General features: G+C 48.6%; 1 protein-coding gene across 1 annotated transcript in view; it reads left to right on the top strand.

The window, feature by feature from the left end:
* Window positions 1-26,801, top strand: part of Plxna4 (plexin A4) — a 454,827-nt gene that overhangs the window by 60,382 nt on the left and 367,644 nt on the right. The window contains exon 2 of the mRNA XM_087901814.1: window positions 10,435-11,701. Within this exon, the coding sequence (XP_087757940.1) occupies window positions 10,517-11,701 (1,185 nt within the window). The 5' untranslated portion in view covers window positions 10,435-10,516. The remainder of the gene's footprint in view (window positions 1-10,434; window positions 11,702-26,801) is intronic.

The raw sequence follows: 26,801 nt of genomic DNA, 5'->3' as shown, positions 1-26,801 counted from the left end.
GCTGGTGAGCTTCTCTGAGGCTCAGTCCCCAGCTTTGGGAGTCATGAGTGTTCTGTGCACTTGAGTGTTATGCTCATGAGAGGTGGTAGTAATGATACGGGTAGACTCTGGGACCATGTGAGCGGGAAGTGATCTGGCAGACACTTCTCTGTAAAGGATACTGTGTTCCTATCTATGACTTGCATGCACAGCAGACTCGGGGCTATGGGAAACAATGGTCTCTGGGGCTTTGCACCAGACTCCACCCTCTGTGCCCCCTCCACTGACACAGCTCTGAGCAGATTCCGAAAGAGGGTATCAGCAGCATCCAATAGTTTTCTGATGCACCTGACTTTGCTCTGGACCCTCTTTTAATTCTGAATTCTTGTCACCTTGAAAAGGGGAAGGGTGCAGTCTGTTCACAGGGATGTTGCAGGAGAGGACCTGTATACTGGGAACATTGGAAAGAGGGTCTAGTCATGACTGAGCAGGTTAGCCTCAGAGGTCTGGACTATGCTGCCTTCCAGTGATGATGGTCCCTGATAGAAGGGCCATAGCTGTTTCCATGGGGTTGGACAAGAACATCATGGCCTTGAAGCAGAGCATCTGTGACGACCACAGGAGATCCTCATGAGATCTGGTCTATTGACATCCCTCCCTAGCACAGGGAGGCTCACAAGGTCCTCATGAAGTCTCACCTCTGGGTTCCATTTGCCACGATGGGAAGGGTAAACAGTTGTCTGTGGTGGGACTTTGCAGTGGTGGAGTTCCCAGTGAGTCACCTGTGCACCAGTAAGTAGACCCAGGGGTTCACTAAACTGAACTTGATGAAATCCTCTCTGTGATCTGGCAGTTCCCCTTTACCTCGGGTACATAAATGCTTCTTATGTCTCCCCAGAAGACACCACACAGTACCAGCCTGAGTTCCGTGCTTGAATGGTAGCAGGACAGAAGACACCATTTTCTGCTGCTTGCCCCATGTGTGGCTTGGGTAAATACTGAAGTGCAGGGAGGTGTCAGCACTGTGGGCTTGACAAAGAAATAGCAGTGGGAGATAGGAACATGTTAGTTCAGCTGGAGTCGCTGCTTTAGAAGCTGTAGGTTTCTACTTAAGGATCTGACTCACATGTATGTGCCCAGTACATGGGAAAGTAATGATGTCTTCTCATCCAGTGGCTGGGGACAGTGTCTTTAAAGCACGCATCAGTGCTTGGGAGTGAGCAGAGGGTGAGTCCAGAATGACCTTAAATTATGCTGGCATTACTTAATCAATAGGAAATGTTTTCAATAGTCATTGTTGTCATGGCAATGGAAATGGTTTCCAAACTTTAGGGACCAGAATCCCTTGTTCTTTCTCCTTTGCTTACTACCAGGTAGTAGCAGTCCCTGGTTTCAAAACTTTGTCGCCTCCATTCCGAATTTATTTATCTTTTTTAGGGAGCAAATATAACTTCGTTCAGCTTCCGGCTGCAGTGGGAATTTCTGCCAGGATTCGCAGCATACAGCTGAAATACGTTTTGTGTTTTATGAGCTTTGCCTCGTCGAGGAATTAAATAGCACTAATCACATGAGTATAGACCGACAAGGCAGACAACTGTTCACTTCCTGATTTCCTCTAGGATTGGAAAAGTAAGGAATAGATAGAGTAGGGGGATGAGGAAGGCATGTGAGAGAGACCACTAGACTTTGGGGGACAGTGGAGATACCATCATCTGGCAAAGTGTGCCTCAAGTCAACTGCTTCCCTATGGCTCTGCTGTTGGTGGGGCTTTGGGTCTCTGCATGAAGACTGTTGGGGATGGAAGAACAATGGCTAGTTTTCTCTGATACAGGTGGCCGTTTCCGGGGTGGTAGCTGGAGAGATACTCAGTCTCCAGGACCCAAGAATATAGACTCTCAGCATTGATTTCCTAAAACCCTGCCTTTATTTTTATTGCTTCCAAACCTGACAACCTTCTTGAGTTAGGAAAGTCTATTTCAGGGCCTGTGACGTAATCTGGTCACAGAACACTTGATTGACATGTATTGACATGTCTCTGTACTCAGTCCCCAGTACCCCCCCCCCACATACACACACTCACAAAAAAAAATGAAAGTGCAGTTAGAAATTGTGCACCTGTCTGATGATGGCAATGTCTGTCTCTTTCTTACTTGTTAAGGGAAGGGGATGAGATGGGGGCAGAATTAGCTTACGTGAAGCTTTATATTTAGGCCTGTGGGGGGCGGTGGAGGAGCCCAGGCTTACAGATCTCCTGTCTACACTCCACCACCAACTGTCCTACAGAGCTCCAGTGGCCAAAAAAGAAGCAAAGTACTCCCTGGGTATTGAGATAGAGCAACCCAGAGCAGATGATGTGGGTCCTACCCCCAATCCTTCCTTTTGAAAGAGAGAAATGTAAACTCTAGGGAGAGTGAGTGAGCCCACTTGACAGAAGAGGACACCAAGTTCTCTGAGAGCAGGCTGCAGGATTAAAGCATGGTTGACATGCCAGAGACGCCCACCATTTAGGTGGGGTAGCTAGCTAGGAAGCCACCTTAAGAAAGGCGCAGCATCTCAGGAGAGCAACTTTAGGGTCAGCCGTATGAAACACTGCTGGTTGTTGCAGGCACTACTGTCGTGCAGTTCTGGCCACCCCTTAAAATTGTGTTCTGGGGACCCCCCCTAAATTCTGTGACAACCTGTGTTCTGGGAAGTCTGAACTTTCTCTCTTCTCCTGTGGTTTAGCAGAAGAGCAACTTGGGCATGCTCTTTTCTACCTGACTTCTAGAAATACCAGTTTACAGATGGGGAAACTGAGGCATCAAGACAAATGGGCAGACCATGGCCTGTGAGGGCAGCTGTCCTTGGTGTCTGCAGTGTTCTGATTTGTGGTGGCTCAGAGAGAAGAGGCTTCAGGAAATGCTACTAGCATCGACATGAATGGTTGTAAGTTAAGAACACCCAGCTTTCTTCCTTGCCTCTGGGAGGAGACAAGGTCTTCAAAGTGAGTTCACAGCCATAAGACTATCCTGTGTGGCTCAAAACAAGCAGAAGGAGCTGGACTGTGAGTCTAAAGGAGGAGGGAAGTGTGGGTCTTCTCTTAGATGAAAAGTACTCAGCCATATAAGTCCTAAGCCTTATGCACAGGACAAGTGGACCTCAGGTTCCCTTGTGAGAGTCAAAGGTCCACCATCTCTTATAACAGCTTCCGACAGTTTCAGGATGTCTTGGTCACTTTTCCATGCTGTCCCTTCATTTCTGTGCCTCCAGAGGCCACTGCCAGTCTCCGAGGGTGGAAGACAACCCTGGGAGCAGAACAGCTGGCAAGGGCTTTCTTGTAAGCTGTGCGGGGCAACTGGGACAGGAAACAGCAGCCAGATCAATGCTAGTCTTCAGCAGTGGGGTCTGAACCCCAATTCCTGGCCAGCTTACTTCTTCAAACTAGAAGAAGTTGCCCGTCATTTGCTGCTCAGATATGCTTCCCTGGAGAATCTTTAAATCTTCCCAGCTAGGCTTGGAGTGGAGAGAGCCATTGTGTATTGACTCCTGACTCCCCTTTGGCATCATAGTACCTGAACTATCAAGGGGCCTCCTGGCCCTAACGAAGAGCTTCATCAAAGGTAGCTCTCTGTTCATGACCTTCCTACATACTGGGGTGTGGCTGTTTTCTGGGCATAGCACTGTCTGCAGGACTAAAGGACATGGTGAAGTTCCTGGCTTCTGAGGCGGGCTGAGGAAGTAGACTTCTGCATACCTCTCCAGGGGACAGCTAGAGGCTCTCTAGGAGACCCGTAGGCACTGGAAAGCAGGGACGTTATAGTCTTCTCTAGGGGATCTACCCTTTGGTCCCAGTCCAGGGTTCTTCTTATGCCATATCATCAATTAGCAATCACTTGCCAGGAAAAAATAGTCGTTAGATGAGTCTATGCATGTTGGTTTCTAGCAACTTCTATCTACTGTGCTGTTTCCCTCAATGCAACTTTCTCAGTCCCTGCTCCTGTCCTTGACCGCCCTGGGTTTCTTGACTGAGGAAGGGCAAGTTTAGTTTGTAGGCCCAAGGTAACTCGTGACAATATTTCAGCTGGTGGACTGCTGATCTCCTTGCAAATCATGTGTGGAAGGTGTCGCTTCTCAGATGCATCTGTACTCATGCTTTAAAAGGACAAAATTGGGTATTTTAAATATTTATAAGCCCTTGATTAGGTAGGGAAAATCAACTTTGTCAATCCAGACCCCTTTTGACCTTGTTGGTACAACATGGAGATTTAAATTGAATTTTAGCCATAGGTGATACCCGCTGCCGTCTCATATACTCTACCATGAGTCATCTGTTTTTTTTTCCCTTCTTTTCTTCATACTCAAACATTTATTACATACTTCCTGTGTCTCAGGATCTAGGCTCAGAACTGGAGATACTCAGTGATGAAATCTTTATTATTTAAAAAAATTATTATACTTATTTTTTTACACATATTTATTCTGTGTGTGAGAGAGTATTGTGCCATGTGGAGATCAGAGGACAATTTGCAAATGTCTATTCTTTCCCATCATGTGGGACTTAGGGATCAAACTAGGGTCATCAACCTGGTGGCAGACACTTTATCTGGTAAGTCATTTTGCCAACCACTGATCCTTATTCTAAGGGACTATGGGTGTTAGAGAGGACAACATCGCCGGACAAATTTACCAGCTTGCTGTCTGGGGATCTCTGGTGGGCACTGATTCCTGTACTCACATGCGATCAGGGCATCTTAAAATCTCCCTGGGATCAGAGATAGCATCATTTGAGAAGTGAATTAAATTTCAGACTTGAAAGCCACGAACAGGTGAAAACCTTAGGAGGTTTGTGGGTACAGGCTGAAGATGGGGGAAGCAACGTGTGGTTGTGAAAGTCCATACACCCATACTCACCCCCACATCTTACTTGGGACAACGCATCAGCACTTCTAGAACTACGGTCAATCACTGTGGACAGGGGGCTAGGGTTTGCCCTGGTGAGTTTTGTCAACTTGACACAAGCTACATTTAATTAGAATGAGGGACTCTCAATTGAGAAAATTCCATCACATTGGCCTGATGCTCCTGCCACACTGACCTGGGGGAAGCATGTAGGGCATTTTATTGATGTCAGATAGATGTGGGAATGCCCTGTGTGGACAGTGCCACCCCTGGGCAGGTGCTCTTGCGTTGTATAAGAAAGCAGGCTGAGAAAACCATATTTTAGCAGGCCATCATCTCCTGCCTCCAGGTTCCTGTCCTGTTAGAGTTCTTGCCCTGACTTCCCTCAATGACATACTATGATGCGGAGTCATAAATTGAAATAAACCATTTCCTCCCCAGATTGAGTTTGATCATGGTATTTCATCACAGCAATAGAAAACAAGATTGTTTCATTAATGATTCCGGAAAACTGAACCTGAACTAGCTTATGGAAAGGGGAAAGCTTTTGGCTCACGTATTGTCTGGACAGGACAGGCATCCAAATGGTGCCATGCACACCCCATAGACATCTATTTCGCATGAACTGGGATTTGGGCACCTCCTATCATTTCTGTTCTCTTACGACTTCATCTTTTGAGGCTCTTCTCTGCATGTGCCCCTTGGGTTACATGATGGCCCCAGCAATTCTTAGCCTGTGTGCTCTGAGATCACATTCAGTGAGAGCCCAGGAGTCACGGTGAACGATAAAGTCAGAACGAGGTACCGTACATGAAGACAGCGTACAAACTTGTGAAGGAATTTTGTGAGCTAATTGCTATTTTAAACTGCTCTATAATAACTTTCTTTCTGCCACTCAGGAATCTGAGAGGACGGTAGCACTTCATGAAAATTAGTTTGAGCTCTTCAAAACTTGCCATATAAAACAAAGGCAGTCCCAACTGCTTTAATCAAAATGATGATCAGCTTCTAAAAATGAGTTCCGTCTCCCCTGAGACTACTCAGAATTAAAGTCTGATTTCATGAAGGGGTGGTGACAGGGTGTTTAGGTTTGATGTGGTCTGTGGGTGTCCTGTCCTCTGTCCTGCTCACCCTGCCTGGTTCAGAAAACCCTTTGGAAACCCTGGGAGTGATTTGCTTGTGATTTTTTTTTATTTTAAAGTCACCTAAATGAATATTTGAGTAAGAAGTGATAGATGGATCAGAAATTGAGGTAGGGCATTCCTGGGCTAAAGACAGCACTTACATATGTTGATGCTCGGGCATAGACACCTCCACCCTTTGGAAGTTCCAAATCTGCAGTTTCGTGAGGTCAGAATAACCTTAGATGACCCTGGGTAACAGGGGGCTAGTGACTCTGCCCTTTAGAGCTGGGGTGGGGAGACTGGCATTAGCCGGGCCCAGAGTGGGATCTTTGGGCCAGCTGGTGCCCACGTGCTTGTCCAAACTGCTTCCTTTTCCATTTCTCTTTGTTTCCTAATCAATCATTTTTTTCTGGGGGAAAAAAAGAGAGGCCATTTAGTGTGCTTCCTTGTTCCTCCAGGAGCAGTGATTTCACCATCCCCAGATGAGAGTGATAAGTGTTTGAGATGCATAACTGTGTCTCATTTCGGTGCCTAATAGAAGACGAAGAGTGAACTGTGGCCCCTGCCTGCCCAAGAAAATCATGGCCATGGCCCTCTTTGTCTCGCCTGGAGCGGACTAGGGAGCTGTGGATTGGCTGCGGGCCTGTGAGCGTGTACAGTAAGGTGAGCCAAATGTCAGGCACGTGGCATGCTCTGATACAGGGTCTGCTGAACGTTCCCTCCCAAAGGGCTGGCGGCTGTGCCCCAACCTGCCTGTGTCTTCCAGTGAGTATACCAGTCCCTCTGGAATTTGGCTGTTGGCAGAGCTGCAGTGAGAGCCCTGTTAGCCAGCAGAGCATATGGTGCCCGAATAGCTGCCACTTTCAAAGCCTGGGGAGCAGATGTTAGGGGTAGAAGAGGCCAAATGTGATAGAAAGAGTACCAATTGGAAATCAGTGATCTGTGCTGTCCCTCATTGCCATCTTTTAGTTATTTTTTTTATTGATTGATTGATTGATTGCGTTTGTGTACATGTATGGGTGTGGGTACATATGGGTATATGGGAATATATATATATATATATATATATATATATATATATATGTTCTAGTGTGTGTGTATTTCCATACGTACATGTAGAGATTAGAGCTCAGCCTTGGGTATCCTTCCTTAGTAGTTGTTTTTTGAGATGGAGTCTCTCACTAGCCTAGAACTCATTGATTGAATCAGGCTGGCTGGCCGAAGAGTCCTGGGAATTTGCCTGTCTTCCCCTCCCTCCCCGGGACTGGGATTATACATGTATGCTGGCATGCTTGGCTTTCCAACATGGTGTCTAGGGATCAAATTCAAGTTCTCACGTGTGCGTGGCAAGCACTTCACCATCTGAACTAGCTCCCCCCACCTTCATCTTTATCTCTCATCCCACCTGGCCTCTTCCGACATCACGGCCATTGCCTCTGAAATCAGGGATGTGAGCAACATGAAACCAGATGGCCTAGTTGAGGTCGCAAATTCCTACAATCTTCTCTGCTCTTTGGATTCGGAAAGGCAGTTCTCATCGCTTGTCCTGAGATTCCTACTGTGTGATGAACAGAAGGGTGTGCCCTGCCTGTCAAAGGAACTTCCATTTCTCTTGGTTTGGTAGGTGACATCCTGGGACCCCTGTGTTTGGGACTTACGTGAATTAAATTTCAAGGACCCCATATTCTGGGTCCTGGAATGAGGCATTTCTAAAAAGTATATGAACTTTGCAGTGGTACAGACCTGGATCCTATCCCTAGTTCTGCCCTCATTGACCACATATCCTTGAAGGGCTCACTCACTACTTCATCTGCTGACTAGGTAAAGCCATCTTGCCTCAGGGACAACCATGTTGATCCTATGAGTTAATACAAAGGCAAGCATTTACCTTGCATGGGACCTGGGATATAGCCAGGGCTGCACAAACATTGCTGTTCCTGTCTGCGTTTGGCCCCTCTTTCCGCCAGTCAGTAAATAGATGCTGAGCCTCCACTGGGTGCTGGGCAGGGCTTTGGTGGATGCACTTCTGTTTAGGTCAGAACCTATTTGGCTCCTGGGTCTCACCAATGTTCAGCTCCAATCACTCCTCCAGCAAAGGGGGGTGGTGGGGGACTTCTCTTTGCTTTTACTAAAGTTTGTCCTCTTTCTCCAGCTCTATGCATTGTAGTCTTGGCTTCTCAGTGATACCCTTCCAGGGCTCATAGCTTTCTTGGTTCTGCCATGCCCTCTTCCTGATCTTTCCTGAGCTGTGTTCTCCATGCCGAGGCTTCCTCGTCCACACCCTGGTTGGCTACTTCCACTGTAGACACTCTCCCAAGAAGGCACTTTTCTTCCAGCTTTGCATGTCTGCTCCAAGTTCATTGCTGGGCTTAACCCTGTCCCCAACAAGGTTTCTGAACTCCTTGTTCCTTCTCCTCAAGTAAGAATGCCTAAAGCATACTGTCTTGTGCCGCATAACTTCATCTCATGCAGTAAGTAGGTTCTAGTGCTTTTTACCTGGATGGACAGTAAATTGACTGCAGGCCCAAGGGTCCTACGATACCTTGCCTGTGTTTTACATGCATTGAGTACACTCTTGAACCATGTGGGTAGATAGACAGAGGCCCTTTATTTACAGGACTGCCATTAGGGTAGTGTTCCCATCGGCTAGAGGCTTCTTTCTCTCATGTCTCCTTGTGCTTTCTCTTAGGATGTTGGCTGACAATGTAAAGTCTTTATTTTTTTTTCTTCTTCTTCTCTGGGTATCCAGTTGGCCTGTCCTTTCTTCCTGCTAAGGTGACTTCTATGACTTTAACCATTTACTTCATCCCATAACCTCATTTTTTTCCCCCAGGAGCTTAGGGGAAATTAGAAATCCTGCAGAGCTGAGATGCCCCCAAATAAGATATTGGTGATTCCAGCCCTTATGTCAGCCAAACTGGGAGAAATGTGGTGCTTTCCCCCTGAAAACAGTGTAGAAAGTGTATTGAATAGAAATGAAGGCAACAGCTAGGATGGATGGCAATTTTGTGCCCTAGAGATGATTGTTTGTTTGTTTGTTTGTTTGTTAGTTTGTTGTCGGACCGTGATTTCTGAAAGCACCTTTTCTCTCCTTTTGAAAGGAAAAATCATAGGATCCGGAGGAGTTCCCACCATAAGAAGCAGCTAAGATAGACCTCATTAAAATGACAGAAGATCCCAGAGCTGGGATGTGTACCAGGGGTAGGCTGGTGGCCACTGCAATTTGAAGGGATGGAGGATGTAGGCTTTTAGTGTAACTTCCCTGTACCATCTGAAGGAGGAGGTACAAAGGGCAAAGCGGGTCAGGGACAGCAGTTATAATGGGTGGCTTAGCAATTCTGGTGTGGACAACAAGGAGGTGGAGTCCAGCCCTTGCTGTGAGAGGCTGGGATCAATTGAGACGGCTAAGGCCAACTATGGATCACTTCAACTACCTTTCAGCCCATTTTTGGTGGTACAAGCCACACAAGTCCCCTAAACTCACATTCCTTAGTGTAAAATGTGTAAAGTGACCACAGGCTTCTGTTGGCAGCAGTTAAGGTTCTGGTAGGAAACAAGATATGCAGATTTGGTCTTTTGAGCAGAAATTAATAAGAATATTCATGAAAGACTGGTTTCTTCAAGGAGTACTGCTGGTGTTTCCTCCTTCTCCTCTTCCTCCTCCTCCTCCTTCTCCTCCTTCTCCTCCTTCTCCTCCTCCTTCTTTTTCTTCCTTTTGAGGCAGGGTTTTTCTAGTCCTGACTGTCCTGGAACTAGCTCTGTAGACCAGGCTGGCCTCAAATTCACTGAGAACTCTCAGCTTTTGTCTTCTGAGTGCTGGGATTAAAGGTGTGCACCACCACTGCCCAGCTTAGAGCTGCCTTTAATTAGTATCAATGAGATCACTGTTGCTCTCTTAGGCCTGATGAAGTAGGCAGGGGAGGGGCCACAGCACACGGAGATAGAGAGACAGGGGAAGGACCCAGTGCAGATGGCTCCTCCTCTAGTCTTTGTTCATGCTGTTCCCTGGGATCCCTAACTTGGGACCGGTACCAGGGAACCCACTGACATAGGGTCCACGTGTGTCAACTCTGTGATCACAGGTAAATGCAGACCGTAGCTCTAGAAGGGCAGTTGGATACTCACCACAGAAGGGTTACTAAGATGAAATGAGACAGTATCCAGAGGTGCTGGCCAGGGAATGGTGTAAAACCAGACACTCAGCAGGCAGTGCTGTTTCGTATCAGCATCACTGCTACCATCCTCATCACCGTTATCACCCATCATCATTACTGATAAGGTATACCACCACCACGATAACTATCTCATACACCTACCCTGGGGTTTGGAGCCACTGGCCTCTGGCTTTCCCGGAACACATTAGTTCCATGTTTGTACTAGATTCAGAAGATCTGTAGGCACCACAGAGCCCTGTCACGGTCCACTCACATTTTTAATCTTTTCTCTTTCCTAGGGGAGACTGCCCTGCTGAGTCCTGGCCCTCCGGAGGGACACCTCTGCTGGTTGCTGCTGTGTTGACAGGACCTCGCTCTGAGATGAAAACCATGCCCTGGAACTGGACTTGCCTGTTGTCCCACCTCCTGGTGGTAGGGATGGGCTCTTCTACTCTGCTTCCACGGCAGCCACCCCAGCTGTCTCAGAAGCGGTCTTTCGTCACGTTCCGAGGGGAGCCCACTGAGGGCTTCAATCACCTGGTGGTGGATGAGAGGACAGGGCACATTTACTTGGGGGCTGTCAACAGGATCTACAAGCTCTCTAGTGACCTCAAGGTCTTGGTGACTCATCAGACAGGGCCAGACGAAGACAACCCCAAGTGTTACCCACCTCGTATTGTTCAGACCTGCAATGAGCCGCTGGCCAGCACCAACAATGTCAACAAGATGCTGCTTATAGATTACAAGGAAAACAGGCTGATTGCGTGTGGGAGCTTGTACCAGGGTATCTGCAAGCTCCTCAGGCTAGAGGACCTCTTCAAGTTGGGAGAGCCCTTCCACAAGAAGGAACACTACCTCTCGGGGGTTAACGAGAGTGGCTCGGTCTTTGGGGTGATTGTCTCCTACAGCAATTTGGATGATAAACTCTTTATTGCCACCGCAGTGGATGGCAAGCCTGAATATTTTCCTACCATCTCTAGCCGCAAGCTGACTAAGAACTCTGAGGCAGATGGCATGTTTGCTTTTGTTTTCCATGATGAATTTGTTGCCTCAATGATCAAGATCCCTTCGGATACCTTCACTGTCATCCCCGACTTTGACATCTACTACGTCTATGGTTTCAGCAGTGGCAACTTTGTCTACTTTTTGACCCTTCAGCCAGAGATGGTGTCTCCCCCGGGCTCCACGACAAAGGAGCAAGTGTACACGTCCAAGCTCGTGAGGCTTTGCAAAGAGGACACAGCCTTCAACTCCTACGTGGAGGTGCCCATTGGCTGTGAGCGCAATGGAGTGGAGTATCGCTTGCTACAGGCTGCCTACCTGTCTAAGGCTGGTGCTGTGCTAGGCAGGACCCTGGGAGTCCGTCCAGATGCTGACCTCCTCTTCACTGTCTTCTCCAAGGGCCAGAAGCGGAAGATGAAATCTCTGGATGAGTCTGCCTTGTGTATCTTCATCTTGAAACAGATCAATGACCGTATCAAGGAGCGCCTGCAGTCCTGTTACCGAGGCGAGGGAACACTGGACCTGGCCTGGCTCAAGGTGAAGGACATCCCTTGCAGCAGCGCGGTGAGTCAGAGGGGATCCTATCCTATGGGCCTGGACAGTGGGGTGTGGGCAATAAGGACCCCAGCTTTATAGTCTCCATAGAGTTTTGATGGGTCTCCATCTTGGGTCTTATTGATTTGAGCTATCACCAGCCGAACATCCTTGGCAAGAAAGAGTCCATAAGAGCTAAACTGTAGGTTTCCTATTGGCACCTGGTTCTGTTCTCTTTCCCCTTGCTGGTTTTGAGAATCAGGGCTGGGAACAGGTGAATGCATGTATACTTGATGTTCTTTGCATTTGGGCCTGGTGGAGCAGCTTAGAGAAAACAATGGAAGATCCAGGAAAGGTAAGTGCTCACGTGAGAAGTCATGTTGCATTTGAGGTGGACATGGGATTTCAGAGAATTGTGGTTTGATTTTAGCTCCATGCATATCTTTATGAATGACAAATGAGAGTAGAGGGGGGTAGAAAGAGATCAAGCATATTTATTAAACATCTCTGTGTTCATAGCACCGTGGAAGAGGCATCTATCTTATAGCAAGGTTTCAATGGCTATGATCAAGACCACAACTTAAAGCAACTTGGGGAGGAAAGGGTTTATTTCTGCTTACAGATTGCAGTCTTTCAGGAAGGGCGTGCCAAGCAAGAATCCTGGAGCCATTCACTTTGGGTCATGACTGATCTAGTCAAGAGGGCCTACGGGACTGTTAAGAATTTGGGGGATTTTGAACAGTTCCTAAATGTAGGCAGTCAGTGGTGAACTATATTTGTGCTGTGTGTGCTGTGCTCTGTGTGTGTGTGTGTGTGTGTGTGTGCGCTTGTGTGTGTGTATTACACACTTAAACATAGGTCAGTGGGGGGAAGCAGTAGAAGACAAGTATAGAGAAGACTATTAAAGAACCCTCATAGTTCTATAGTGGAGCACCAAGACTGGGCCACCAATTATGAGCAGAAATTTAATTTCACGTAGTTCCGGAGGTTGCCATAGTCCACAATCAAATGTTTGAATTTGTTGAGGACGCTGTATCATAGCAGAGCAAGAGGATGAAGGGAAGGCAAGAGAAAGAGAGTAAGAGGTGACTGGTCGCATCCTTAACTCACAATATAGTAATTAATTCAAGCTGGGAGTGGTGATGCACACCTTTAATCCCAGCACCCAGGAGACAGAAACACAGGACTCTCTGAGTTCAAGGCCAGCACAGTCTACAGAGTGAGCTCCAGGGCGTCCAGTGCTACCCAGAGAAACTTGGCTCAAAAAACAAAACAAAGAATGAATCCTCTCATTAACCACCTCTTAAATATCCTACCTTATTTTCTTTTTAATATTTTGTGGAGGATGGGCATACGTGTGCGGATACAATGTATGTGTAGACCCCAGGTTGCTATGGGAATCATTCTCAATCACTCTTCCAGCCTGTTCTTTGAGACAGAGCCAGCTCACTCAGGGGATCCTCCCCTGTTTCAGCCTTCCAAGACTGGAATTATAGGTGGGTGGGCATTCGGTGTTTACATGGGCTTCTGTGGATCTAAACTCAGGGCTCAGACCTGCATAACAACTTCTTTAGCCACCAACCTCCCTCCCAGCACCATTACCCCAGAACCACTTACTACAGTTACCAGGCAATTGAATTTAAATCTGCATTTGGGAGGGGGTTAACTCTAATCCATGTCACCTTGGTCAAATCTTCGTGTTACATTTGAGTACCCCGACACACTTGAACACATGCAATAAATGTCTCCACCGATGCATCTAGACACCCATGCGCATAATTGCTCATGCCAGTAGATGCCATGGAAGGGATGCCTGCTTCCTAAGTAGGTAGTTCTCCAGAGATCAGAGGGCTTAGCAATTTCTGACTGTTTCCTATAGGAAATGAGCCCAAAATTGTTTGGGGCTTGGCTTTTGGGAGTCGCAGCCTCTGCAGGGGTCCACCTGGCAGTGCGAACAGGTATCTACCCTGCCCTTGCTCCTGCCGTAATACAAAAGTCAAGTTCACCACGGGGCCTGCCGAGCAGTAGGCCCTAACACCGCGTGGTATCCTCAGAGAGAACAGAGGGAGCGTGGCGCCAAGCGACAGACCAATGCAGGACGGAGAGCAATGGAGCCAGATAACAAGCTCTTGATTTTTTTTTTTCCTCTTTTGGCTTTAATTAGTCCTTTCAAGTTAGAGGCAAGTTCAGGGCCAAGAACAGAGAGAAGGAGACCAGAAACTGCACAGGGCTAGGGCTGTCTCCCAGCCAGTCTAAAAAAGGCCAGGGCAGCTTTTAATGCACAGTATCGGCTTCTTTTGATTTGCTCGGTCCCCACGTTACTTTGCTCAGGCTCTCTGGTTACAATTCATCTGGACTCAGCTCAGACCACCCGTGTCCCGTACAGCACAATGTCAGCCCCAGCCAGGCCAGACTGCGACACTGCTCCCAGGGTCAGCTCTGCTGGCATCCTGTTCTCCCCTGGCCCATCATCCCCTGTGCTGTTGTTTCTTCCGGTTTAAAAGCAGAGAATGGACAAGATGAACTCTGGAATTCTCTTTGCCTCTCAGTCGGGGGCTCCTTTGGGGTCTGTAAAGTGGGAACCAAATCTCAGAGGGTGTCTGAGTTAGAGTTTCTATTACTATGATAAACCCCATAACCAAAGGAGACAAAGGGGTTTGTTTAAACTTACAATTCCATATCACAGCCCAGCCCTGAGTGAAGCCACGGTAGAAACTGGAGGCAAGAGCAGCCGCCAAGGCCTTGGAGGAGTGCTGTTATTGACTTGCTCGGCTGACTTTCTTTTTACAGCACCCAGGACCACCATCCAAGAAGAGGCACTGCCCACAGTGGGCGGGGGGGCGGGGCTCTCCCATATCAATCATCAACCAAGATAAGGCACACTTGTCCACAGACAAATCTTATACAGGCACTTTCTCAGTTGAGAGTTCTTATCAAATCACTGTGGCTTGTGTCAAACTGACATAAAGCTAACCATGGATTCTCTTTCCAGTAGGAAATAGCAGAAGGAGGCAAAAGCTTAAGAGGTTCCTTTAACTTTTCCTTTGTTTTGAAGAGTGGAGGTCCTAGGGCTTTTACCGTGGTTCTAACTTGAGGCCCTTTCCAAGGGATATGACCAGATTAGTTTTGATTGCACCCTTTGTTCTAATCCTGTAAGGTATTGTTAGGCTTATATGGCCCTTCCATTTCCTGCCACCCAAATTCCTTCCCTTGAACTCTGAGCGGAAAGTAGCCTGACCCTGAGTCACTCGCCTGCCCCACGAGGTCCGAGAATTCCCTCTGGCTGTATATGGTGGCAGGTGTGTGTGTGTGGAGGAGGAGGAGGATGTCTGACTCAGGTTACTGTGCTATGGGGCTTCCAGGGAACTGATCGATGGGAAAGGTGCTGAATCATGAGTCCAGAACCTTCTCTCTGAGAACTCAATGATGCTTTTGCTCCTCATGGGCCAGCAGGCTGGTCGCATTCCTATCAGAGAGATGGCCGGGGACCAACCAGGCGTGGTCTCATCTGAATCCCCAAGCTGTGTTGGATAGGGATACTGTGGGAGCCAGCAAAGCATCTCTAGGTGTTTGTAGGGATGGGAACAGCCCCCAGCTTTGCTCTTGAGCCGCTGTTCTTTCCCTGGGTCCTGAATGGAGAAGGCATCCAATAACAAAAGCTGTAGAGTCTGCACATCACTGGGAGAATCCCATGAGAGCGCAGGAGACCTAGAAAGACCTGTCAGGCATCCCAGGTTGTGCTGGGACCAAGGGCCTAAAGACAAGCCTGAGATCAGTTTGTTACTAAGGCGTCTAGGAGTTCCAACCACTTTGGTTTCAGTCCTCTTTCCGTTGCTTCACACTATCCAACTCTATCACTGGCCCTGGCTCCTCTTGTAGCCTACTTTAAAGGTTCTCTGCAACTCTCAGTCACACATAACTCTAGGCCTCCATAGTGGTCCCAGAGCCTAGTATTTTTATCTTGTGCTAGGACTCTGTGAAGGCCAGTCTTTCCCACAGAGACCTGACAGCCCTAACATGAAGTAGGCAGCCTGCTCCGGGGAGTACACTGTTGTGAGTCAAAGATCTGTGTTCTCCATGAGTCTAGGGGCGGTCCTAGATTTGATCACCTACATACCTCTCCCTCTTCGGCTTGCCGGGGTTCCTCACACAAGCCCTAGGCTCTACCTCCGAGTAAACTGATGAGGAGAGAAACATAAGTCCTGGGAATGTCTTAGGCAACAGACTGGCCAAAATCAAGGAAAGACCTCAGTCTCCAGGAATGCGGAAGGGAAGTTGGTCTCTATAGCCTGTAGATGATTCAAAGGTTGTGGTCAAGTGAGTGTCTATCACTCCCTTTCCTGAAGTCTGAGTCTGAAACCAGCTAAGGCGTGAAGACGGACATCAGGCACTGTCGGCTTAGAGCTGATAAAGGGAGGCTCACATGGAGTGGGTGCAAATCACTTCCTCTTTCCTGTGAGCTTCGACCTCAGAGTGACCTTTCAATAGAAAAACTGAGTCCATGGGGCAGGAACTCTTATTTAGAGTGACCGCCTATCACCTCTGAGGCCCTCAGTACTGGGAGTAGGGAGCTAGGGAGCTATGGCCACCACACATCTGTACAGCTTTGCCCTGCAAGTGTGCAAGGTGCCTCACTCCCCAGAGTCCTATAGGACAACAGAAGAGGCGGTCATCCTTTCTGGCTCCAGGAGCAGGGCAAATAGCACCTCAAAACCTGCCTCGCCCCTGGAGTGCTCAGCCATCCTGACCCACCACAGTGTAAGGTGGGCAAATTTGCCACAGAGAAAGAGTAGTCCTGTAAGGAACGTTCTCCAGGGGGAAAGACAAGTACTTATGTCAGTCAAACAAGAGAACAGGAGCACATACTGTGTGTCTAAATGTGCAGCCCATTGCTTGTTCCATAGCATGTCCCAGTGCAGGATAGACAGTGTCTGGATAGGCAGGCTCTTGCAAGGACCACCGGGGCAGAACAAGGCACATGCTCACCTGGGCCCTGAGTGTCAGGTACAAGTGGAATTCTCCAGTTCATGCAGCCTAGAGAGACCTCCCACAACTCCAGAGGTCCATCTGGAAGAAACCATGGCTGGGCCAAGCTCCCATATGACTCAAAGGTTTACCCACTGATCTTGCCAGTCCCATGGGGCATCCCAGAGATACAAGGACCAGCTTCATTCTTACTTCCTGCCCAACAACATACGTCAATGATATGAAGGGCAACCCCATCCCTATACGCTGTCTGATTAATCTGTTTCCCAGACACTGCAGGTAGTCCTAGGGAGAAGACAGGGTCATCCCCTTGGACTCGAGCTGACCTTGTGTCCTGGCCTAGATGGTCACTCAGGTTTGCCTGGCGCCTGAGATCCTGAACTCCATAAAACGAGCATCCGGAATGGCCAGGCAGCTGTCCCAGGCCAGTCTCAGCCGGTTTGCTTGGGCTGTTTTCGTTTCCCTGTCGGCAGGAAGCTGGGCTCTGACTACATGGGCTTGTTTCCTGTTATGGTGAGAGGCAAGGGTTTCTCTTTTTGCTTGGTACTTACTCTCCTTTGGTCCAGGAATCCTCCTCTTTCCTACCCAAGTTCATGGAGTTCCACAGTCCCAATAGGTGCACATATTGCAAGTATCCCCCAACCCATCCTGAACCCTCACTCCTTGCAAGCCCTTTGAGTACCACAGTTTCCTTATTTAAGATTTGGATGCCTATTTTAAGACAACCCCAAAATAGAAGCCTCCTCTATCTTCCTTCAATGTAGCTCCCACGATGGCATCCATAAAGCCACTCACCTGTCTTACCCATCTTGGTCAGCAGGGTTTGCAGTAGAAGTCTCATCTGGGTCAAATGTCATAGTCTTTTGGGATCGTGTGATGGTGGCTGAGACCTAGGGGATGAGCTAGACCTGGTGGGAGGAAGCCTGAGGTTGGCCCCAGGCTGAATGCATTCTCCCAGAATGCCATTCCGAGGCCAGCAAGTCAGTCAGGGTGGGGGTGGGGTAGCTGCAGAACCCAAGAATCACACACACACTGATTTTTAACACTGGCAGATTCAAGAGACTCAAGTTCCCAAGTTGTGGATTCAGGACATGGAACCTCCCCATGCTGAGGCGTCTCTTCAGCCCAATGTCACGTACACTACTATATATGCTCACGTGTGCACACACCTTCTGTGTGATTATTTCAGGAGTCTGTGAGGCCAGAAAAGGAACAGGTGGTCTCCGCCTACGTGTCTCCCCTCTGGTTGATGTCTCTCTGTTGCTCTCTGATTTCTCCATGTCTTGTTCTAAACCCGGCTCCCTGTACCTCATCACCTCCTGGCCTCTCTTTGTGGCTTATTCCCCCTCCTGCTCACACGCTACTTTCAGCAGTGAACACAGCGGAAGCCCTTTCTCATGAGTCTACACACATACATGTGTATATGTGCACACCAGCCTCATTTGGTATGGCATAGCACAGCCTGAATGGGAGGCTGGACATCTTGTCACTGATCACTCCAGATGTGGAGTTCCCTTTAATTCTTCTCATCTACACAGGGCAGTGTCTTGGCAGGGATGCCAGCCAGGGAGTCTGGACCTTTGGGTCTCAGCCAGCTCATGAGCTCTCATAGGGCCAGCAAGCAGTTTCTCTTCTGCTCTAATTTTATGCTAAAGAAGGAGCTGGTGAGACAATATCTATTTAATAAAGAGCAAAAAAAGAAGCACACAGACATTATTAGGAAGTAAGGATAGGCGCAGAACAATATGCTTGACAAATACGAATGAGCTCAGCCCCGCCCTGCACTCACTCGCTCACTCCCACCTCTGGTTATACTGTCCGCATGATTTGTTGCTGAGTCTTCGCCGTCAGTATCTTCGTTGGAAAGATGTGAACTCTGCCTAACTGAGGTTACATACAGCTTCTCAGTCCCACGATGTACTTGTTGGCTGGCCTGCCTTCCTTTTCTCTGTGTACACGGAATGAATGCTCAGAGAATGCACTAGAAGGAGACACCTTTTGAGCCACAGTCTTGCTGCTCTTATGCTTCCGGTGTCCTTTAATTTTTTCAAGGCCAAAGGGAAAGATCGCATATCCACGCATTGGCAACTGCTCTTATTTCATTAACCAAGTTAGAGAAGAAAGGCGCAACCAAGGTCACTCTCCTCATTCTGTCTGTCCGGTTAGATCCTTCTTCCTAGTGAGTCTGCCCTCATGTGCTCTCCCCATACACACCCTCGGGTCTGCGCAAGAGCAAAGAAAGCCAGTATCGCGCGCCACGTCATTACTGTGCCTCTGTCAGTGTTCCAAAATATAATGGGATCTGTTCTGCTGATTTATCCTGCATGCAGGCGACATTACCCAGACACACGGGCCCGAGGAGCAAGAGAGGAAGATCGCAGCAACATGAGTGGGGCTAATAAAATTTATTCCCACTAACAAGGGAATGACCTACCCCATAATTCAGCCTGGCGAGCAGGGCCACTGCTTCCCTGTACCCGCCAGGAAACACACAAACTTAATAATCGTGGCATTCCTCACTTCAATTATTGTTCTAGTGGTGGCTGTGGCTGCCTGCCTTAAACTCTGGGAGGGAGAGCAAGAGCTGGGGATTGATGGGCGGGCTGTGTGGGATTTATCTACCCTTGACAAGCAGCGGCTAGGGGCGTGCAAAGTTAAGGTCTAAAAGGGGAAGAAAGCTTCCAGAGTGGTATTGCTCCCAAGGCTGAGAAACTTCTCTAGGAGTCCCCAGGGGTCCAGCTGGGGCCACTGGGTTCGCTTCCAGCCTCGTTGCCACCTGCAGCGTTCTGATTCTCTTTCCAAGCTGGCCCATAGCTGTGGCCTGTGCAGACCTCCATTGTGCCCTGTCCTGGCTGCTTGTCAGAGGGAGGAACCTGGGGCCCTCAGCAGCTGGGCTAATGAGGAGAAGGTCATGGGTCCAGCCCCCAGGATCCTGATTGAGCTCTCCGATAGCTCTGCTCAGCAACCCCTTGGAGGGTACATGGCAAACACTTGCTGTTGGTTGTGGCCTGGCTTGCAGAAAGCAGGCTGGGATTAATGGCCCTCTCCTGGAAATACAGCAGAAGTGACTGACCTCAGTTCCCTCTTAAAAGGCTAGTTTGTTATCATGACTAGCAAAAGACTCTGTAGATATCTGGTGACATTGGGCCACAGTTGATCCCCAAATACACAGGGATTTCAAAATGAGTTTACAAAGAAACACTGCCTTTGTTTATGACTGCCATTGCTCCATAGGTATGGGAGCTTTGGAAGCTGCCCCAACTCCCCACAGAGCTTCTTAGACATAATTGGCCTTCTTCTGTCCTGATATTTTGCCCGCTTCCCTCCTTTTTGAGATGCCTGAAAGCAGGCTCTTGGTTCTTGGGAACCTTGGCTACGATTTGTTGGGTTGTTTTTCCAGCCCTGAGACACTTTCTACTGCGCCCCTTCAATAACATATTTGTCTAACTAGGTTATTGTGGCTGTGGCTTGCTGGCTCCCCCTCCTCTCCTCTGTACACACTCATTTTCCCTACAGTCCCTTTGAAAAGGACACAATAAAGAATCACTCCGAGATAATGCATTAGTAACTAAGTGGATGGCGGCGGTCCCCCACTCCCGATTCTGTTCTCTGTGTTCACAGCCTGGGTTCAGGGGCAAGCTTCACCTGTAACAGTTCTTCTCCGGCTTCCTTCCGAGAGTTCAAGGCAGTAGGAGTCTCAATAGAGCTTACAGAAAGGGTGAGGAATTATGAGGGAAAAGGGGAAAGATATACAGATCCGTAAAGTCATCAAAGGACTGGAGGTGTGTGTGTGTGTGTGTGTGTGTGTGTGTGTGTGTTAACGCTTTGCTATGAAAATGATCACTTCTTAACAAGGCGAAACCAAAGCCTACGATAGGCTCCTGGGGTTCTTTCTAGGCTCCCGAGAGCCCTCTCTGTTTACCCCTGTGGAGACAGAGTGGAGTATACACAGCCTCATCTCCAGGGGCCCATGCTCTCTGTGCTGCAGGCCCTGGTGCATTTATGAGCACCTGAGGGGTCAGCAGCCATATTTGAGATACGGCTCCTAATAAGTGGGTGATCATTATCAGCCTGTACTGCCGAGCTTCACAATCGAGACTGTATTTAGACATGAGCTATTACAGCTTATCTGATCAATACCTGCCTTAAAAAGAAACCCCGCATGCACTATTCACTGAGGCTGGCTCTGGGCAGCTCCTGGTGTGTGTGTGTGTGTGTGTTTAGGTGTAATTAATGCAAGGAGATCTACGGCTTGTGAGGATGAGGAATTCCAAAGGTCTTCTGTCCTGCGACACCTTGGCTCACACAAGTCTCACTTTTTCCTCAGGTCTTGTATTTCTTTGCAAAGCTTCTACTCCCACTTCCTTTGGAACATATGGACACAAGAGAGGAAGATTCGGAGTTTGATGATTGACCAGGGGCCTACTCAGGAGGGGAGGTTCGGTTGTGTCCAGACTCTGGAGGTGGCAGAGGGCAGAGGTCCCCTCCTTAAGCTGTGGCCTCTGCTGTCCCTGAGTCTGGAAGATGCCTACTCTAAGGCTGTGGCCTAGTAACGTGCTGGACACCTAGGGTTTTGCTGTTGTTTGTTTATTTGTTTTCTCCTTCTAGACAGGGAATTTAGATTTCTGTTTTTCCTGTAACTTCATAGGTTACTAGGGCAGCCTTATCTACGTCTTGATTTTATTTCCTGTAAAATGGGTTGATCTGGCCTGGGTGATCTTACTTTCTTCACTGGAATAGCATAAAACAATGGTGGTAGACTGTATTTTAAGCCAAGGAACATGACGCAGAGACCAGATCACCTCTGGACAGAGTTACTACCTGTTTCCATAGCAGCTGGTGGCCTCGCCCGCATTCTCTCCAGGGACGCCCGAAACAGTATCCCAACGACTTGTCTAAATATAGCCTAGGTCTGTGTCTCCACTAGAGGAGAACAATTTCGGGGACAGCAACTGAGACTTTTGCATCTTCATGTTCCTGGGACTTCCTTTAATACTTGGTCTTCTATTAATATCCAGAAGCAAACTGGCAGATGAAGATCTGTCAGCAGCATTTCCCAGAAGCCCCAGTTTCCCCATTGCGCAAGGTGAGGAGCTCCTCTAGACTAAAGAACACCAGCAGAGCCTCAGACAGCCCCACACTAGGCATTTGGGCTGTTTTCCTCCCTCATTTAATGGTCAACGTGGTGTCTCAGGGTCAAAACATGCTGTAGAGGTACTGGCACAATACCCCCTGACCCAGGAAGGAAAGAAGGGCTGGTTTGTTGCCAGGTATTTGGACTCTTCTGTTTGCTATCCTCAGAGCAGGTGTAGACGAACCAGGTCTGGCCTTTCATTTTTCTTCCTGGGATCCAGAACAGCCTGGCAGGGACGTCCATGGCCAGAGTAGTCGGCCGCATCCATCCATCACACTGGCTCACCGGACCTGCATTTCTGGGCCATTGTGGGCTATTTGTAAGCACTGGATGCCTGGGGTGAGAGGGGCAGCCTGTGGCTATGAAAAAGACTGTATCCCAGAGCTGAGCTAATTGGCCCACAGGGGTCTGGACCAGATGACCCCTGGATCGTTAGCACTGCCTTTGGACTACTGAGCTCTGGCCTAGTTCTGACCTTTCTGTAATAAGGGTTCACTAGAGTTCTGGTAAAGGTGAGGCAACTAGGGGCCAGGGAGAGCATCTCTCTGTGGCAGGGAAGGGGCTGTGAGGAGTGGACCCAGGGCCTGCCAGCTGGCGCAGGGCAGCATCAGGATCAGGTGCCAACCCACCTCCTGCCTTACCGTCTTCACAATGGACTGGCATGGCTGGCAGCATGATGGTTGAATCCTTAAGAGATGATCCCTGGACCTGGGGTTGGAAGGGGATTCTAAGGGATTGAAGGAGAACTCCCACAGTTTCCCAGCTCTGCTTTCTCCTCCGGCCCTTCTCCGGTCTGGGCTCCTCAAGCGGTTGCCTTGTGGTTCTGTTCCAGAGCCAGGGGACACTGCTGGAGGAAGGACGCTGGCAGCCTCTTCGATCCCCTCTGTGGAGACGATAGAGTTTTCAGAGTGCCAGTCTCTGCAGAGTGGGAGCAATTTCCCTGTAATTGGTAAAGTAACCGTAACTGCTCTGTCATTTGTGTGTAGCGACACATAATTGCACGGTAACCTTTGCTGCTGTGTGCGAGGGAAGCGCGGTAAGCTATTAGATTGTAATTCGGAGTGTCAGCTTTGGCTCCCCATGCCACCTCACCATGGCTGCTGGTGCTTCGCAGGCCACTGGGTAGCTGTCGTGGGGCCTTTGGCTTCTAGGTCCAACTTGAATGGGGTGCTCCTTCTAATGAGCTCCGTTAGGGGATCAAATCCAGGGTGTGGGTGCCCATCCCCTTCTCCATGGGGATAAAGGTCACTCTGGCATCGCTGAAAACACAGAAACACTAAGAAGGTGGTAAATATTTGTTGTCTTGGCCGCACTCAGATCGTCTAATGAGTGGTTCTGGTTGGGATACAGGTTTTGCTGTTTTAATGAAGTTGTTCCATCTTCTGGATCAAGAAAGACCATTCCTTTGCTTCTTCATTTAGCCTCCCGAGTCCAGTTTCTACCCAATCCATACAGACAACTCTAGTCCCCCAGTCTCCATAACACTCTTGAGGTAAACACCATGCATTTCCTCAGCACTACTGAGACTCACCAAAGTTGACAGATTTGTTTCTAGCTGGCACATAATAGTAATCAAATAGCATATACTGTGTGGTGGGCAGTGGTCTGAATGGACCAGATCTAATCTTCACCACGGCGCTAGGAGATGTGTTCTGGTATTCCCATCCTTAGTTAAATGGTTTGCCCGCGGTTACAAAGTTCAGATGGGAAAATCATTAGCCACTGAGAAGCCAAAGCTTTTATTTGCTCCTCTGTCCACCTGTTTACCATCCTGCTGTCTGTCCACTCATCCACTTACCTCATGTTTCATAGCCTAGTCTGCACCAAGCACTAAGAGAAGAGTACAAAGATGCATCAGGCATAGTCTCTGTCCTCCTTCTCAGGGCCCCTGGAACACAGTGAGTCACCCATCGTAAGTTATAGCCTCCACATTGGCATTCAGAATGGAAGCTGTAAAACTTACATTAAATTTCTCACTTTCAGTATCAAGTAGATTCTATGCACTTATCCAACACCTAAAAAATGAAAGATCCATGACAAGATTCAAACTAGAAAAACAACTTTATATTCTTTTTCATAACTTGTCTCCTTCATGAGCATTCAGTTCTTTCTTATCTCCTAGTACTCAGTTTTTCTTGCTCTTGTTCCTTCTGCCGTACTGCACCCACACGTATATTTGTATACACACACACACACGCATATATATGCACATGTGTATATATATACATATATATATATATCGATTCTATACTGTTAACTACTGGGAAAGCAAAGCCTTTATTTGGTTATCCTATTTGTCTGTCCATCCTTCTATCCATCTGCCTGTCTCTACACCATTTGTATGTCTTAACCTATTATGAGCCATGCCCTAAGCCAAGGGTTCAAAGATGCTTAAAAGCATGTTCCCTTGCCTTACTCTCAGAGTCCCTGGAACGAAAGCCAGGCTAGCTGAATCGGTGAACTCGGGTTTAGGGAGGGCCCCTGAGACCCTGTCTCTAAATATAAGGTGGAAAGCAGTTGAGGACAATACCTGATATTGACCTGTGACTTCCACATGCCGTTTAGACCTATGTGCACTTGCACATATGAACACATACACATACATGTGCATGAGGAAGATAGATCATGCTGGTAGCTGTAACATCCTTGTGGGCCTTTGCGACAGGACTGGAGGGAGAGGCCAGGCCTGGGTCTGTAGGCACATCTAGACTTCTGATTACAGCTAAATCTTGTCCTGGTTCCTGTGACTAGGGCTCTAAGAATACTGTTAATGGGGCCCTGGGGAAGACCCAGCCAAGGTCAGAGCAAATACCCTGCGCCCTCATCACCCAGGAGCTCAGGAATGCATGGCATCCTCACTTGCCCACGTCTTTCATCAAATAGCCTGGAGCACAGGATTCTCAATTCTATGGGCCTCTGCAGGTCTTTGGGCAGAGAGAGTCTTCCAGATCCTTTCCCCAGACTGTAATTGCCCGGAGGCTGCAGCTCAGGAGCCTGCAAGGACCTCTGCTCCCCACAGCTATTGGTCTATGAGAAACATAGTCCTCTGTTGCAAGCTGGATTTCCACTAACAAATCCACATAACTTCCCTCACTGACATACTTCCAGGTCACAGGTAGCCTTTTTCATTGCCCCATCCAGGTATACTGGCCCCACCTTGCTATTGACACCCCAGAGAGGTGAGCCTCAGAGGACAGCAGTAGCAAGTTACAACTCAGAGAAGCAGTTCAGTAGCTATGCAACCCTGTCCTTTGATCTTTTCTCAGTACTTCACTGTGTGTGTGGGGGGAATCCCTACCCAAGGTGCTTGTGCTTCAGTTTTGAGAAAGCTAAGAAAGGTCACTTCTCAAGATGGCTGGGGAACCTCAGCAACCCCGCTTGGTTATTCCTGGATCACACCCTCATCACCTGGGGTCTCATTCAGAGGGAACAACTGAGCCCTGCGGAAGCCAGGGGTGGAGGGTGTCATTTTCCCATCATGCCATCCGTGAGCCCTCAGCTGCATCTTCAGTCTCCTTGGAGCTGAAGGACAATACGAGGGCAGGACATATGGGTGACGAGTGTCATGGGACAGGTGTGGCGACAGAGCCCCTGCCTCCTGGCAGGTCCTGGCACGGAGTCTTGTGGTCCGGGATGAACAGAGCCCCTAGCTCAGACAGCCAGGCTGGGCTACCCTAGCGTCCTCACCTGGGGCCCCTTGCTGTGGCAGGCCGCAGCCAAAGAGACTCACAGCTAGTCCACTTTCTGCCTCTGGCCGCACGGCTTTGTGATACAGTGGCTTGAATGTGCGGTTTGTTTTTCTAGGTGACAGTTGACTTGTTTGTGCTCCACCCAGCTAAGGGGAAACACTGTTTGACAATCGTGGCCGTTCAAATGCTTTTCTGGGTAAACGTGGAGAAAGCCTACATTTCCCGCTGCCCCGGGCTAACTCGGGGATGTGTGGATGATGGCAGTAGCGGACTGTGACACATGGGCTCCCTCGCTCCCTGCCTCAGTTTCCCCTTGTGTACAGTAGATCATCGTTCAGATTCAGCTACCTGGAATATGGATCAAAATGGGCAGAATACAAACTTTGCTGGTAGCAGGCATCTACCAGCTCCCTGCTGGTACAATGTAGGCTGAGAAAATCAGGGCTGTGATTTCTTTGTGAATTGGAATCAGCAACGTTCAAGGACTGTGAGGCTTCTGGGCATCCCAGGGTACCCTGGGAACCTGGCAGGATTGCCATAGTTGCATCTAGCAAGGAATAGGCATCATGTTCTCTTAACCTGGATCTTTCCCTCCTCTCGTCTAGCCATCTTTTACCTACCACCCGTCTCCTTTCTCCTTTCCTCATGACAGGAAGAAAAATGCAGGTGAGACTAGATATTGACGCTTCATCATAAACTTCACTGCTGTGGTTTTTATTTTTCTTGTCTTTGTTTTTAGAGGGGAAGGGGAGAGTTTTGTTCATGCTGAGCTATTGGGCCAGATATCAGTCGCACAGGCTGGAGGTATCCAAAGGCACAGGACAGACATTTGTTCCAGATGTGGAAGAAGGGGAGAGGTTCGAGAACTTTCAAGGCTCATTATGCTGTCCTCCGTCCGTCCGTAATGCCTATTCCTGCTCCCCTTCAGGCAGGGAGTGGAAGAGCCCTAGGTCCTGGAGAGCTGAGTTGGCCACTTTCACAGGGTTGTGTTGGCAAGAGCCTGCCTGCTGCTCCCCAGATGCCTCTTGCTCGGACTGGATTTAAGCCTTTAGAAAAGCGACACCTTGTATTTTATTTCACTCCCTTCTCGGGAAGGTCCAAAGACGTTTACAGGCCTGAGCCTGATCGGCTTTATGGTAGCCCATCAAAAGGCAGGGACTGTGTTCTTCAGCTTTTATAGTAGGGAAAATAGAAAGCACGGAAAAAAAGAGTAACTCTTTTGAGGTCATACAGTGAAGTTCCATAATAAGTTCCTAGCACCTTCAAGAAGCCTGGACCAACCAGAGCTGCTTGAGAAAAGTGTGAGAGCTCTCATCAACCA

This window comes from Myodes glareolus, chromosome 25 (genome assembly GCF_982192425.1).
Source record: "Myodes glareolus chromosome 25, mMyoGla1.1, whole genome shotgun sequence".
Taxonomy (NCBI): Eukaryota; Metazoa; Chordata; class Mammalia; order Rodentia; family Cricetidae; genus Myodes; species Myodes glareolus.
The sequence above is the reverse complement of the archived record's forward strand: the minus strand, read 5'-3'. Positions and strand labels throughout refer to the sequence as shown.